Below are 16,586 nucleotides of genomic sequence, written 5' to 3'. Positions count from 1 at the left end.
ACAATGAAGTCACCCACAGACACAGTGGAGCGAACGGAAAAGGGTTTAGGCCCACTGAAAGGTGCATTCCGTAAAATGTGCGATATGACTTTACATTATAGCTCGGAATAGTGGCAATAACATGCTTACAATGCATAGCCTATTTATTCATAATTAAAACATTATTTGTTAATTTGCCAGATCCCTTTAATTTCAGTAGGCTATAATGATATTCTTATTTCAGGGTAACAGGTCTATACCATAGGCTATTTTGTGCTTGTATATAGAGGATAAACACGACTTGGAAGCCAGTGGGGGGAGCCATGTGAGGATGGGCTCATTGTAATGGCTGGAATGGAGTATTCTAATGGAGTAGAACATGTGGTGTCCGTATGGTTGATACGTTCCATTTATGCCATTCAAACCGGGTGCGGCTCCTGGACTCAGAATGTAATACAAACCAGGTAAAACGAGACCAACCAGAAACATCACAACTGCGTTTATACTGTACGCTTATTCTCAAATATTGAAACGTGAATACCGAAATGTGTAGCCTAGGCTACGTTCGACTATTCTATCTCCGGTGGTGCGTAATTTACGCAGCTTTTTAATAATGGCGTCTGTACGAGAGATGCGACCAGGTCTTCAAAAATGAAGCGAAGAAGAAGTCTATTCTAGAAATTTCGAGACTTATACAGGGTTTCAGTAAGTGGGCTGTAAACGTCTTCCAGTGATTTTGTTCACTTTTTTCTTTTTTGAGACCCCGAAATGATGAAGATCAAATCGAATCAAACGCGGACATATGACGGGGATGGCTACAAGAAGCGCGCCGCCTGTCTGTGCTTCAGAAACGAGAGTGAGAAGGAGGTAAGTCCGAGGCTAGAGTGGTGTGGTGGAACGGGCCTTGTGAATAAACAGTTTGCCACGTTGCCAGCAGATAGTCTGGGGGTAGCGATTCCGAATGAAGAGGGCGAGTTGTCAACGAAAGGCATATATTTGGTGGCGAGAAGGCCTAAATAGAATTGCTGGCAACAAGATCACCGGCGGTTGCCATGTTTTTGTGTCAAAAACTATTACAATTCTCAAACTGACATTAACCGTAGACGCCTAGATTAAATGTAATGTAATTGTATTTCCCAAGAGTTGTCAGTGAGTTTATGCAATGCAGTTTCCATTTAGTTTTGGGACATTGCAACAAATTCTGCAATGTGTGCATATCATCAAAGGAGTGGGCCAACAAAAATGTAAGGCATGGCGCAAATGCATCCATGACATGCCTTGTGCAAATAGAGTACCACAGTATGAGTCATAATACCCATAAAACCTAGTGGTCAAACAAGGAAATGGTTCCAATCGTTTTTCCACCATTAATTTATCTCATGAGATTTTAGAAACACTTAAAATAAGGGCTGTGTTTCGTGTATGCTTACCCTTGTGTGACGTTTTGATGATACAAATTTAAATCTCTCGGACAAGGTGAAATGTATCAATATATTCGCTTGTGTTTCCCCCACCAAAAAAAATGAAAAGCTAATTAGCTGCGAATGTGGCTATCATAAAGAACTACAAATGTCATGATGACCTGGATGAGACTGCCCCAAAAATAAGAATCTCTGGATTAACTATCTAATGTTAGCTAAATGTAGTCATGAAGAAATTGGCTACATTTCTTTAAATTTACAATTCTGTGAACTGTCTTGTGCAAGATTTAAATTGACACAATACCTGTTAGCAAAGGTGGCAGCTGGAGATGACTTGCAGGGATTTGTACTCTTGCTTGATGTCTACTTAGATGCTAATTGGCATTTTTGAATCTGAGAGTAAATGTAGCTGAAATATATTGATAAAAGTCACCTTGTCTGAGAGATTTACCTGTTTATCAAAACATCATGCCAGGGTTAGCCTACTTGAGCCTACTTATTTTAAGTGTTTCTAAAATTCCCTATGGGAAAATGAAAGATGGACAAAATTATTGGAACCATTTCCCTGTTTGACTGATAAGTTTTTTTTGTGGGTATTATAACACCTGGGGGCTCAAGTGCTTGATTTCTATTATAGGCCTATATTAGTGCTCAAGTAATGGTATTCAATTAGAGCAACTCAATCTTGTGACGGTAGGGGCATATTATCTGAATTGAAATAACTGTCAATCCTACAGGTGTTGTTGGTGAGTAGTATCCGACATCCAGGCAAGTGGATCGTCCCTGGTGGAGGTATGGAGCCGGAGGAAGAGCCCAACGTTGCTGCTGTTCGAGAGGTGTGTGAAGAGGTAGGCTGAATTACTTGTCGACTTGTGCTTTCAGAGTTTTTATTAAGCAAGGAGCTAATGGGAAGTATCATTTCGCTTCTGCACAGGTGGCCTTTAAATGGTTTGGTTTAGGCTTATCTGATCCGATTTCCCCAAACATCCTGTCCTTCAGCAAAATTTTCTAGAAGGGTTACGCTCATGCTAAAGTGTTGCCTAAAGCTCTTAAGGAGGGTGTATAACTAACTGAAGTTAGTGTTTTCTCTTATAACAAATTAGATCTTCCAGTCATTTTAAGTTTATTGCTTTTCCATTAAGTGTATTCAGCCTCTTTTGTGAGTTCCTTGTGATTGATATTGAGCTCATTTGTCAGTGAAACACAATCTGATGCATTGTTGTCTTTGCAAAATGTTCTTGCAGGATTTTTTTGTTTGTTTGTTGATGTACCAAGTTTATACCCGTTACCTTAGCAGCCCTTATTTCAAGCCTGAAAAATCTATGCGTTCTTTGAGTCTAGATGTTCCTCTATGGAAGCTATGGACTAAATGGGGATGGAGGAGCCTCTTGATTGAGAGTCCATGTTTATAAATAGAGTAAAACTGTAACCTGAAGAAGAAAGTACTACGATGACGCCATGTTAATAGGAACTGATCTCCCTCTCCTCCATGGCCTCCCCCCACCCCGTGACTGAAAATGGCATCAATTCTCAGAATCCCCAGGTCTCATCGGGTGAAAATGCAAAAACATTATCACAAGTGTCCTGCTTTTACTAAGAATAATGATTTTTTTTCTGCTGTTTCATTTCCACTGGCCATGTTGTCTTTTCAGGCTGGTGTTAAGGGGACATTGGGGCGTCTACTAGGAATTTTCGAGGTGAGATGAAAAAATTGAAGATTTTACATAATCAATTTTTTAAATGTCTGTGTGGTTGTCTTTAAACTTGGTGGGAGGAACTGCTCATTTATTTCCACTGATTGCCTCCTAACCTTGAGCACTGACAATTTCTCGATTTACTCAGAACACAGACAGGAAGCACAGAACATATGTCTATGTCCTCATCGTTACAGAGATGTTGGAAGACTGGGAGGACTCTGTGAATATTGGTATGTTGTTTCTAGTTTTTGTGGTGTTTGTGAAAGCTGTGATGACTGGACAATCATTTTTGTTATCAAATTGATTCATTGACACATGGATTGGCCAGTAGATCCTACTACTATTGTAGATCCTTCATAGTCATGTTTCAGTCCTTAGTTAATCTAGACTAAACCTGTTTGTTTTTGTTTTTTTCCCTTCCTGACTCCCCTTTGGTCTTTATCCCTCTGTTGACAGGGAGAAAAAGGGAATGGTTTAATATAGAGGATGCCAGAAGAGTGTTGCAGTGCCACAAGCCTGTGCAGGCCTCGTACTTTGAGGCCCTACAACAGGGCAGCCTGAGCAGCAACGGGACACCCCTGGTGACCACGATAGGGGGAGAAGAGCACTCCCCTACCTACAATATCAACCAGAGCTCCAGATCGAGTATAAGATAACTAAAACACAGAAACTCCTGGAGACTTCTCCACATCTTTTACCTGCTTATTTTTCTTACTTAATCCTGCTCCTACTACTTTTTTCTTTTTTATATCTTCAAAATATCAACAGAAATGTTTGCCTTGCCAGCCTTCTTGTGCCAGAGTGGAGGTACAGACTTGACAAGTGTTGGGCGAAGAAGATATAACACTTTGTAATTCAAATGTTTTTTTGTTGTTGCTTTTTACTAGTGATTGCATGAGATATTCCCAAACTCTTGTCCTCCTTTACCTCGGTTCCTCTCTCATAAATCTGAGGTTTGATGAATTAAACTTTCTGCTTTGGCAACGTAAAGTATTGGTATAGAATGTGTTTACAGAAGAAAACAGGCTTTCCAGGGTCGTGTTTTGCTAACACTACTTGAAGTTGCCACACCCCTTTTTATATGGCATTCATAAGAATGACAACCTCTCACCATATACCGTGACAGATCGTTAGTGTAATACCTACTCCCAACGGTGTTAAAAGTTATAAAGTATGAGTCTATTTCTGTGTGACATTTTCTATTGTTGATTTTTTTTCATATATTTCCTAATCCCCTAAGAATGAATGGCTTTAGGTTAGATAGGCTTGTGGGAAAGTTTCTTGTTTTGCATGTGTGGTAAAGCTACATGGGTGTGTCTTGTGTGACGCAAATTGTAGGAATGGAATTATCTGGTACAAACAGTCTCCCTTTGTATTACATTGTGAAGGTAGCACAAGCTTTGGTGTTTTGAAAGAGAAGCTTTGATAAGGGTCTGACAAAAAAAACTACTCCCACAGTAGCTTGGGCCTTTAACCACACTGGGGCACATCTAACCAGAACATTGAAATCTTAGTCATCTGCTGTCTCACATCTTGTCAGACTATGAAGATTTATTGATTGGTTTTATAATTCAATGACCAGAAAGACAGAGAATTGTGCATGTTCTCTGATCCTCAGGGGAAAGGAACAAGAACCCAGACTAGTCTTTTGAATCTGGTTGTGTATCAGGAGGTGGGGAGTAATGTCGTTAGGTGTTTGTGCTTGAATAGTAAGGCTAATTTAAAATGGCACTAGGAAGATTATGCCACTGCTGCATAACATGTGGACCCCACTCTAGACATTGTTATGGTTTCCACTTTATTCGATAATCTTATATCAATTTACTTTGTTAATATTCATATTTATTTTCTTATGTTCTGGTGATTGATTGCAGATGACGGACATTTATCAGTCTGTACTAATAGCCTTTGTGTGTATTGTGTAAGTTGAGGGCTGATTGGTGTGTATTTGCGTGTGTGACTATGGATGCATTTAGACAGGCAGCCCAATTCTTTTTTTCTTTTTTTTCTCCACTAATTGGTCTTTTGACCAATCACAGATCTTTTTCAGAGTTGATCTGATTGGTCAAAAGACCAATTTGTGGAAAAAGATCAGAATTGGGCTGTCTGTCAAAATGCAGCCAGTGTGTGATGCAGGAAAAAAGGTTGCACAACCTGAGATGCAATGCCAAGGTAAATCACCTGCACGTTGGTGAGTACATTTACACTCACCAATTCTAAATTGTATTCCTAACAAATGTTTACACTGTGATGTAGTTCTGCATTTCCCTTAAATTAACACTGGACTTGTTTTTTGTCAGTGAGATTTTTTTTTTTTTTTTGTTTCTTGAAAAATACTTTTAACAGGTCTTAATATATTGTCTACTTTTGGTATGTTCATTGGTTGTTCAAATTAATCATTTAAATATTTTAAATGCCGTATTTCTGATGAATGGATGGATGCCGAGTCTCAGAACCATAGTGATTCTGGCCCTGTCAGGACTTGGGAACAAATAACTGGGATTGGTAGATATGTTAATGAGCTATAGTCTGTCAATGCAGAGAGCAAACTCTCCTACTGACCCTGGAGTTTGGTACTGTCGTTTGCTCGTCTCCCTGGCCCACAAATGAATGTGTAGATTCTTCTTCGCTCACACTTGTCATCTTGTAGTTGCTAGCTGGTTTTGATGAAGTACTTACTTCTGAGAACTCTGTGCTAAACAGCTCAAAACCCTGATGGGCTAGGTATGTGATCATTTCAATTATGTTTCAGGCCCACCAAGTTACCCTGCCAAGAACAAACAATGTAAGGTGTCATGTTGTCCATGGTGTGCGAAACTGTCTGGCTCTGGCAGAACAGCTTGTGCCACTAGCATTTAGGCAAGTATTTGGATATTGTTGCTGAGCTGCATTGGTCCAAATTTACACATTGACCCAACAGATCTGGTACAAAGAGCTGTTCAGTTTTCAGCCTTCTTTTGTTCATCTTTGAACTGTCTCTTGCCAATGTTTAAGTTTTATACAGCCTCTTAACCTTTATGGCCCTAGCCCTGTGGTATCTTGAGCCCTCAGTTGGCTAGTTTTGCCTAGCTGCATTGCATTTCCTTCAGTTGGTTATGCAACATTTATGTATTAGTAACTGCCTATCATGTGGAGTTTTGGTCCCTTTCAACATTGACCCTGAACATAAGAATGTGACGTTTGCATGTGAACTGCATTTTAATTTCTTTTGACTACTTGCCTATGGCACATGTAAAAATAGAAAGGGTTAGGCCTACTCATGGTAGTCATAATATCGCACCAGGACGTAATGACATACATGGCTTTATTTCCCCACTATAGGGCCAGTAGGAATTTCATTATTTTCTTCAGTATGCCAATGTCTTGAGGCCTGTCATGAGGTTGTGCCATGTACTGGCTATGGGTCATCTAACCAGGTGATGGTAGTTATCGCAGTGTTTCCCCCATTCTTGATTACTTCAGTTTACTGGTAAGGTTAAGGGTCTTAACAGGATAAATCAAATGAGATATTTCTTGAAGACTGGTGTTCAGAAATTGTTATTCGTTACGTGCAATGGTCCAGACAGGCATTTGTTCATTGTTCAATTGGCCTTGCAATTATATGGCTAAACATCTCCATGTTGTCAACTCAGATTTCTTCAATGGGTACAAAGTGTAAGCCTGAATGTAAAATGAATTGTGCCAATTAATAAAAACACCAGTATTTCAGTTCTTTTCTTTGGGTTTCTTTCAGCTGATGGAGCAATTAGTTCGTAAACTAACCTACTTTGAAAATAAGCTTAGTCATTACCACCTACAAATTCAAGTGTATACATCTTATGATAATGAGCACTGACATCACATGCAATTAAATTCATGACACATTGAGATTACACCAATCACCTTTTATTATGCTGTACAAGAACAGTCTGCTTTACTCCTGTGGTGGTTGCTGTCCTCTGCCACGTCCAAAACCGCCTCTCTGCAACACAAAGTTGGTATGTTTTCGGTCCTTGAAGATCTCTATTGGGCTACAATATCGAATGGCACCCATCCTTGATTCAAATGCTTGGAAAAGTATTTACTTACGAATTGGAACTCAGCTGCACCAGCACCTGCTTCAGCCTTCTTGTCTGCACCAGCTAAAAGGACATTTGATCATCAGACAAGTAAAGAATTAGGTAACTTTCATTCAATTTACCATGTGTTGCAACGTAGGTCAGCCACCATGGAAATAATTGGTATTGGCCCAATGTTTCCATATTGGTGCATGCTTATCAAACATAACAGGTGATTTGGGTACTCACGTGGTGCAACAGAACGTCTGTAGTTGTCTCGGTCTCCTCCTTCACGGTTAAACCTGGCTGGCCTCTCGGCTCTCTCACCCTCCATACCTGAAACGGGAGGACATTTTACACCACTCATCTCCAACCAACTGGCATAACACCTGCAATGTTCACCACAATACATCCATGAAGGAAACATGCTAAGTATAGGAATCAGTCAACCCTGTAATACTGATTGTCAACTGCGTTTATTTTCAGCAAACTTAACGTGTAAATATTTGTATGAACATAAGATTCAACAATAAAAAATAAACTGAGTTCCACAGACATGTGACTAACAGAAATTGAATAATGTGTCCCTGAACAAAGGGGGGATCAAAAGTAACAGTCAGTATCTGGTGTGGCCACCAGCTGCATTAAGTACTGCAGTGCATCTCCTCCTCATGGACTGCACCAGATTTGCCAGTTCTTGCTGTGAGACGTTACCCCCACCAAAGTACCTGCAAGTTCCCGGACATTTATGGCCCTAGCCCTCACCCTCAGATCCAACAGGTCCCAGACGTGCTCAATGGGATTGAGATTGGGCTCTTCGCTGGCTATGGCAGAACACTGACATCCCTATCTTGCAGAAAATCACACACACAACGAGCAGTATGGTTGGTGGCATTGTCATGCTGGAGGGTCATGTCAGGATGAGCCTGCAGAAAGGCTACCACATGAGGGAGGATGTCTTCCCTGTAACGCACAGTGTTGAGATTGCCTGAATGACAACAAGCTCAGTCCGATGATGCTGTGACACACCGCCCCTAGACCATGACGGACCCTCCACCTCCAAATTGATCCCGCTCCAGAGTACAGGCCTCGGTATAACGCTCATTCCTTCAACGATAAATGCGAATCCGACCATCACCCCTGGTGAGACAAAACCGCGAATCGTCAGTGAAGAGCACTTTTTGCGAGTCCTGGTGGTGGTGGGTTTGAGCCCATAAGCGACGTTGTTGCCGGTGATGTCTGGTGAGGACCTGCCTTACAACAGGCCTACAAGCCCTCAGACCAGCCTCTCTCAACCTATTGCGGACAGTCTGAGCACTGAAATCAAATCAAATTTTATTGGTCACATACACATGGTTAGCAGATGTTAATGCAAGTGTAGCGAAATGCTTGTGCTTCTAGTTCCGACCGTGCAGTAATATCTAACAAGTAATCTAACAATTTCACAACAACTACCTTATACACACACATGTCAAGGAATGAATAAGAATATGTACATATAAATATATGGATGAATGATGGCTGAACGGCATGGCAAGATGCAGTAGATGGTATAGAGTAATTGTCCCTAGAATTTCTAAGCAAACAGCTGGAGGCCTAATTGTCCCTAGAATTTCTAAGCAAACAGCTGGAGGCAGGGCTTTCTCCTATTGAGCTCAATTTTTATGGAATGGTCTCCCTACCCATGTGAGAGACGCAAACTCGGTCTCAACCTTTAAGTCTTTACTGAAGACTCATTTCTTCAGTGGGTCATATGATTGAGTGTAGTCTGGCCCAGGAGTGTGAAGGTGAACGGAAAGGCTCTGGAGCAACGAACCGCCCTTGCTGTCTCTGCCTGGCCGGTTCCCCTCTTTCCACTGGGATTCTCTGCCTCTAACCCTATTACAGGGGCTGAGTCACTGGCTTACTGGTGCTCTTTCATGCTGTCCTAGGAGGGGTGCGTCACTTGAGTGGGTTGAGTCACTGATGTGATCTTCCTGTTTGAGTTGACGCCCCCCCCCTGGGTTGTGCCGTGGCGGAGATCTTTGTGGGCTATACTCGGTCTTGTCTCAGGATGGTAAGTTGGTGGTTGAAGATATCCCTCTAGTGGTGTGGGGGCTGTGCTTTGGAAAACTGGGTGGGGTTATATCCTTCCTGTTTGGCCCTGTCCGGGGGGGTATCATCGGATGGGGCCACAGCATCTCCTGACCCCTCCTGTCTCAGCCTCCAGTATTTATGCTGCAGTAGTTTGTTTCGGGGGGCTAGGGTCAGTTTGTTATATCTGGAGTACTTCTGTCTTATCCGGTGTCCTGTGTGAATTTAAGTATGCTCTCTAATTCTCTCTTCTCTCTCGGAGGACCTGAGCCCTAGGACCATGCCTCAGGACTACCTGGCATGATGACTCCTTGCTGTCCCCAGTCCACCTGGCCGTGCTGCTTCTCCAGTTTCAACTGTTCTGCCTGCGGCTATGGAATCCTGACCTGTTCACCGGACGTGCTACCTGTCCCAGACCTATTATGATTATTTATGATCATTTGAACATCTTGGCCATGTTCTGTTATAATCTCCACCCGGCACAGCCAGAAGAGGACTGGCCACCCCTCATAGCCTGGTTCCTCTCTAGGTTTCTTCCTAGGTTTTGGCCTTTCTAGGGAGTATTTCCTAGCCAACGTGCTTCAACACCTGCATTGCTTTCTGTTTGGGGTTTTAGGCTGGGTTTCTGTACAGCACTTTGAGATATCAGCTGATGTACGAAGGGCTATATAAATAAATTTGATTTGATTTTGATTTGAGTACAGTATATACATATGAGATGAGTAATGTAGGGTATGTAAACATTATATAAAGTGTCATTGTTTAAAGTGACTAGTGATACATTTATTACATCCAATTTGTAATTATTAAAGAGGCTAGAGATTTGAGTCAGTATGTTGACAGCAGCCACTCAATGTTAGTGATGGCTGTTTAACAGTCTGATGGCCTTGAGATAGAAGCTGTTTTTCAGTCTCTCGGTCCCAGCTTTGATACACCTGTACTGACCTCGCCTTCTGGATGATAGTGGGGTGAACAGGCAGTGGCTCGTGTGGTTGTTGTCATTGATGTTTTTTTGGCCTTCCTGTGACATCGGCTGGTATAGGTGTCCTGGAGGGCAGGTAGTTTGCCCCCGGTGATGTGTTGTGCAGACCTCACTACCCTCTGGAGAGCCTTACGGTTGTGGGCGGAGTAGTTGCCGGACTAAGCTGTAAAAGTTAGTGTTTTTGGTGACAAGCCACATTTTTTCAGCCTCCTAAGGCTGAAGAGGCGCTGTTGTGCCTTCTTCACCACGCTGTCTGTGTGGGTGGACAAATTCAGTTTGTCTGTGATGTGTACACCGAGGAACTTAGAACTTTCCACCTTCTCCACTACTGTCCCGTCGATATGGATAGGGGGGTGCTCCCTCTGCTGTTTCCTGAAGTCCATGATCATCTCCTTTGTTTTGTTGACATTGAGTTTGAGATTAATTTCCTGACACCACACTCCGAGGGCCCTCACCTCCTCCCTGTAGGCCGTCTCGTCGTTGTTGGTAATCAAGCCTACCACTGTAGTGTCGTCTGCAAACTTGATGATTGAGTTGGAGGCGTGCATAGCCGCGCAGTCATGGGTGAACAGGGCGTACAGGAAAGTGCTGAGAACGCACCCTTGTGGGGCCCCAGTGTTGAGGATCAGCGGGGTGGAGATGTTTCCTACCCTCACCACCTGGGGGTGGCCCGCCAAAGTCCAGGACCCAGTTGCACAGGTCGGGGTCGAGACCCAGGGTCTATGGTGTTAAATGCTGAGCTGTAATCGATGAACAGCATTCTTACATAGGTATTCCTCTTGTCCAGGTGGGTTAGGGCAGTGTGATTGCAATTGTGAAAACTGTGTACCTATTGGGGAGGTAAGCAAATTGGAGTGGGTCTAGGGTGTAGGGTCTAGTCTAGGGTCTAGTCTCTCAAATCACTTCATGATGACGGAAGTGAGTGCTACGGGGCGATAGTCGTTTAGCTCAGTTACCTTTAGCTTTCTTGGGAACAGGAACAATGGTGGCCCTCTTGAAGCATGTGGGAACAGCAGACTGGAATAGGGATTGATTGAATATGTCCGTAAACACACCAGCCAGCTGGTCTACGCATGCTCTGAGGACGCGGCTAGGGATGCCATCTGGGCCGGCAGCCTTGCAAGGGTTAACTGGTGGAGGGATTGTGCGTTCCTGGTGTAACTCAGACAGTTGTTGTTTCCATCCTGTACCTGTCCCGCAGGAGTGATGTTCGGATGTACCGCTCCTGTGCATGTGTTGTTACACGTGGTCTGCCACTGCGAGGATGATCAGCTGTCCGTCCTGTAGCGCTGTCTTAGGCGTCTCACAGTACAGACATTGCAATTTATTGTCCTGGTCACATCTGCAGTCCTCATGCCTCCTTGCAGCATGCCTAAGGCATGTTCACACAGATGAGCAGGGACCCTGGGCATCTTTATTTTGGTGTTTTTCAGAGTCAGTAGAAAGGCCTCTTTAGTGTCCTAGGTTTTCATAACCGTGACCTTAATTGCCTACCGTCTGTAAGCTGTTAGTGTCTTAACGACCGTTTAACAGGTGCATGTTCATTAATTGTTTATGGTTCATTGAACAAGCATGGGAAACAGTGTTTAACCTCTCTAGGGTATGTGGGACGTGTCCCACCTGGCACACATCCAGTGAGATTGCAGAGCGCCAAATTCAAATACAGAAATACTCATTTTAATAATTCAGAAAAGACAACTATTTTGGTTTAAAGATGAACTTCTTGTGAATCCAATCACGGTGTCAGATTTCAAAAACGCCGAAAGCATACCTTACAATTATTTGAGAACATATCCCAGCAGACAAATCATTACAAACAGTAACCAGCCAAGTAGAAGAGTTACACAAGTCAGAAATAGAGAGAGAACTAATCACTTATCTTTGATGATCTTCATATGTTTGCACTCAGAAGACATTCATTTATTCAATAAATGTTCCTTTTGTTCGATAAAGTCTTTCTTTATATCCGAAAACCTGTTTGCGCGTTTTCCTCAATAATTCACAGGCTCAAACGCAGTCACAACAGGCAGACAAAAAAATCAAAATTGTATCCGTAAAGTTCATAGAAACATGTCAAACGATGTTTATATTCAAGCCTCAGGTTGTTTTTAGCCTAAATAATCGATAATATTTCAACCAGACAATAACATTGTCAATATAAAAGGTAAACAAGAAAGGCACTCTCTCGGTCGCGCGCATGAAAAAGCTCTGTGACACGGCAGGGTCCACTCATTGGCTGCTCTTACTCCCTCATTTTTCAGAATACAAGCCTGAAACCATTTCTAAAGACTGTTGGCATTTATTGGAAAGCATAGGAACTGCAATTTGAGTCCTAAGTCAATGGATACTGTAATGGCATTGAATAGAAAACTACACAAAAAAAAATCCTACTTCCTGAATGGATTTTTCTCAGGTTTTCGCCTGCCAAATCAGTTCTGTTATACTCAGACATTATTTTAACAGTTTTGGAAACTTTAGTGTTTTTTCTATCCAAATCGGCAGGGTAGCCTAGTGGTTAGAGCGTTGGACTAGTAACCGGAAGGTTGCGAGTTCAAACCCCCGAGCTGACAAGGTACAAATCTGTCGTTCTGCCCCTGAACAGGCAGTTAACCCACTGTTCCCAGGCCGTCATTGAAAATAAGAATTTGTTCTTAACTGACTTGCCTGGTTAAATAAAGGTAAAATAAAAAAAAAATAAAAAAAAAAAATCTACTAATTATATGCATATCCTATATTCTGGGCCTGAGTAGAAGCAGTTTGATTTGGGCATGCTTTTCATCCAAAATTCCAAATGCTGCCCCCTACCCTAGAGAAGTTAAACCCTTTACAATGAAGATCTGTGAAGTTATTTGGATTTTTACAAATTATCTTTGAAAGACAGGGTCCTGAAAAAGGGACGTTTCTTTTTTTGCTGAGTTTAGTTATATTTTTACAGTGCACCCTCCTGAACAGTCCCCAGGTGAAACATATGGGCATTTTCACAATTGGAAAAAGGTCAAAGGCAATCGAGGAGCGGCGGAGAGGGAAAGTGGACGAAAATACGCGTGTATGAAATGAGACTCATCTAATCACGTGTCATCAGGCGCGTTGGAATCCCAAAATAAATGTATAAAGTGATAAACATTTGGCTAGTTATGCAATACGTTGTATAGATTTAAATAGCATATTGTTTTTAAATGTTTGCCTGATTTTATCCTTCAAGAAAACAAAAGCAGATTCAAAGGGTGTGGCAGATTTGAAAACTCTTCCACAAAGGACTCTGGTAGGATACACTTGTGCTTCCTCGCCAAAGGAGGCTATCGGAATGGAGAACAGTCTTCCGTTTGCCTAATAACGAATTGACACCAGCCGCATTCAAAACTGGGAACTCGAAAATCTCCAACTTCAGTGCGTTCAAAACAACTTGGAACTAAGGGGGGAAAAAACAAGCTCCGACTGAGAAAAATAATAAAAAAATGGTCATCCAACTCGGGCCTCTTTTTTGAACTCCGTCTTTCCGACCTGAAGATCACCGACATGATTTGACTTCGTATTTTTCCCAGTTGTTTTGAATGTGGCAACTCTCCTCGACCACTTATCGGTTTCCGGGTCATGGAGGAAAGTATTTTTCCCCAAATGAGAAAAGGCCACAGTCATGATATGCAGCCTACCTTTAGGCCTGGGCCTAGCGGTCTCAGGACGCATCTGGCGACGCAGAGTGGCAGGAACAATCTCTGGGGGCAGATGCAGGAAGTCCCTCAGGTACTGGATGCCCTAATTGGTCAGGTACCAGTAGAAGTGGCGCCAGGCAAACTGCTCCTTCACATACCCAGTTGACTTCAAAGACTTCAAAGCAGAGGGAGGGTCACATTCAGTTGGACATTTTTCCAACTAACCAGTATAATTTTTTACAGCTACATTACTGGGTGTCAAAGACAAATTTCCCCATAGGGACAATAAAGTTGATCCTATCCTGGTTTCACTCTCAATCATGTGACACTATATGAGGCACCAGAATAGAGTACAAAAATCTAACCTGCATGGCCTTCATAACGTGGGCACATTGTTTTCGGCCAGCTCCGGGTGCTTAGCCAGATGCACATCCTTTTTTTGCCACCATCACTCCCTCCTTGAAGAGGAGATCGTAGATGGCTATACGATTCTTCTTGGGCATCAGCATCTGGAGGGGCGGAGAAAAACATGGCCGTCAGCTGTTTAACAGACCGCTCAAGTTAACGTTACATGCAAGAAAGGTCAACAGGCATCAGCTGTGCCGTTGAGACTTCCCCCATGGCGTGTAAGATAATGGTCATACGGCAGCTAAAGATACTTGGAATGCCGGCTACCTCAACTGAATTGACCCACTGGGTAAATCAAATACATTTCTGATTCTGGGTGTGTATCCAAAAATTCAGGACATGTAGTTAGTTAGCTGACTAAACTACACAGCGAAGGACGTTTCTGATGACTCCAACAGTGGAGCAGAGACCAGGCTTTGTGGAATCTTGCTCCAACTACATCGATTTGCCCAATGTCAATACTTTCATAATTACACATTTTGTATCACCTACCATGTTTGTCCTCTGAAGCAGCTTGCTGAAATCCATACTTTTTCAATAAACAATAAAATACAACTGACTGTTTGCTCATTTCTGTTTCTTTAAGACGACAACTCTGCTCAAATGCCAATTGAATCTCAACAAGGACAGTCGGTTAAAGGCATGCAACTACAGAGAACAAATATCTATACAAGGTTTATTAAGCGTTCCATAATTACTTTTTAAATATTGACCTTGGGTGAATCATGTAGTCAGAAGATTCCACAAAGCCTGCTGCCTGGTCTTTGCGCTACTCCGTTGGAGTCATCGGGAACTTCCTTCACCATGAGTGAGTTCAGTCCGCTAGTAGTGAGCTAACTAACACTAACTAGCCGGCAGCAAACACTTCTAACCTAAAATGGACCACATAGAAGAGATTAACCAAATATGGTAGAAAGGTTGAGCACTTGTCAGTGTCTCTAAATCATGGCAAGTATGCCTAGTTAGCTAACTGGTAGTTACAACTAGCTAGTTAACTACTCGCTTTGCTAACGTTACCCAACTAACAGTTAGCTAACTACATAATGCCTGGGTCCCTCTGGGGGCAGTGTAGCACTACACTTTTTAAAAACATCGGACACAATGTTTAAGGCATACACCGGGATATAGGCGATAAAGTTACAATGAGCTAGTTATAAAGCCAAGACTATGCTACATTGTATTATTGTATCAGTGGAACGAATACAGCAGGGCAAGCCAACTAACTAGCAGCCGCCATGCATAGTTATAAGTAGTGCCGCTAACGCTTAGGTATTCGTAGAAACAGTCATAATAAGGGCCAAAAAAATAACATTTAAAAATAAATGTTAGACTGTTTCAAGAAGCACAATTTAGACACCACTTCCAGTTATGACAACGCCATGTCTCATGATGTTTGGGATCATACAGAATGATTAAAGTAAGCAGTTTTTGTACCTTGAATGCGTGTTTTGAGACCGGAGCCGAGAGACCGACGCATGCGTATTGATGTGATTTTATGCAGCACAGCCATGATAAATTAAAACATCCCTGATTATCGAACTGTCAATTCATAATTCAATATTAATATGTTTTTGTGCAGGTGTGCCAATGGCATTTTGTTTGAGTGTTATGGTTGTCTATATTTTACATTTATTTTTCAGCCAGGTACAGGACAGGGAGGGAGGGAGCAAGGGAGACTGGGTGCTGTGGTGACGTCACATCAGCAGCATTCATGATTAGGCTGCATTTCATAGGAAATTCATTATGTAATGTACTTTATGATACTAGCAAATATTGTGAGTGGACAACCGGAATACCAGCCTGATCAGCTTTTGCCAAGGCAATGATAGGCTAAAGAAGAAGATTGCCCCTCACCCCAGCCTTTAGTGCCTTCAGAAAGTATTCACACCCCTTGGCTTTTTCCACATTTTGTTGTGTCACAGAAAGGGATTAAAATTGATTTAATTGTATTTTTTTTGACAATGAGCTACACAAAATACTCTGTAATGTCAGTAGAAGAAATTCTGAGATTTGTACAAAAAAAGTATGAAAAATAAAACGCAATGTCTTGATTAGATAAGTATTTAACCCCATGAGTGAATACATGTTAGAACCCCTTTTGGCAGCAATTACAGCTGTGAGTCTCAAAGAGCTTTGCACACCTGTATTGTACAATATTTACACATTTTTTTTATTTTTTTATTCTTCAAGCTCTGTCAAGTTGGTTGTTGATCATGGCTAAACAACCATTTTCAAGTCTTGCCATATATTTTCAAGCTGATTTAGTCAAAACTCTAACTTGGCCACTCGAACATTCAATGTCGTCTTGGTAAGCAATTCCAGTGTATATTTAGCCTTGT

General features: G+C 42.1%; 1 protein-coding gene and 1 pseudogene across 2 annotated transcripts; one reads left to right on the top strand and one right to left on the bottom strand.

Annotated features, from left to right (window-relative positions):
• The first annotated feature begins 2 nt into the window (after window positions 1-2).
• LOC139416619 (diphosphoinositol polyphosphate phosphohydrolase 1-like) lies at window positions 3-6,805 on the top strand. 2 transcript variants are annotated; one of them, XM_071165497.1, is made up of 5 exons: window positions 3-846; window positions 2,138-2,248; window positions 3,053-3,097; window positions 3,243-3,327; window positions 3,554-6,805. In XM_071165497.1, exons 1-5 carry the CDS (start codon window positions 748-750, stop codon window positions 3,751-3,753), a joined length of 540 nt encoding a protein of 179 aa, XP_071021598.1. In that variant the 5' UTR covers window positions 3-747; the 3' UTR covers window positions 3,754-6,805. The 2 variants fall into 2 exon arrangements, with proteins under 2 accessions (XP_071021598.1, XP_071021599.1); XM_071165498.1 differs by having other exon boundaries at window positions 574-846; window positions 2,138-2,236.
• Window positions 6,806-6,941: 136 nt separating this feature from the next.
• Window positions 6,942-14,794, bottom strand: LOC139417309 (small ribosomal subunit protein eS10-like; annotated as a pseudogene).
• Between the last annotated feature and the right edge of the window lie 1,792 nt (window positions 14,795-16,586).

The sequence above is a fragment of the Oncorhynchus clarkii genome, chromosome 9 (assembly GCF_045791955.1).
Source record: "Oncorhynchus clarkii lewisi isolate Uvic-CL-2024 chromosome 9, UVic_Ocla_1.0, whole genome shotgun sequence".
Classification (NCBI taxonomy): Eukaryota; Metazoa; Chordata; class Actinopteri; order Salmoniformes; family Salmonidae; genus Oncorhynchus; species Oncorhynchus clarkii.
The sequence above is the reverse complement of the archived record's forward strand: the minus strand, read 5'-3'. Positions and strand labels throughout refer to the sequence as shown.

Bases quoted from the DNA above. Each gene is read 5' to 3' on its own strand.
- LOC139416619 (XM_071165497.1), top strand. From the start codon at position 748: ATGATGAAGATCAAATCGAATCAAACGCGGACATATGACGGGGATGGC. The intron at 3,098-3,242 runs GTGAGATGAAAA...CGATTTACTCAG, and splicing joins GTCTACTAGGAATTTTCGAG to AACACAGACAGGAAGCACAG. The intron at 3,328-3,553 runs GTATGTTGTTTC...CTCTGTTGACAG, and splicing joins GGAGGACTCTGTGAATATTG to GGAGAAAAAGGGAATGGTTT.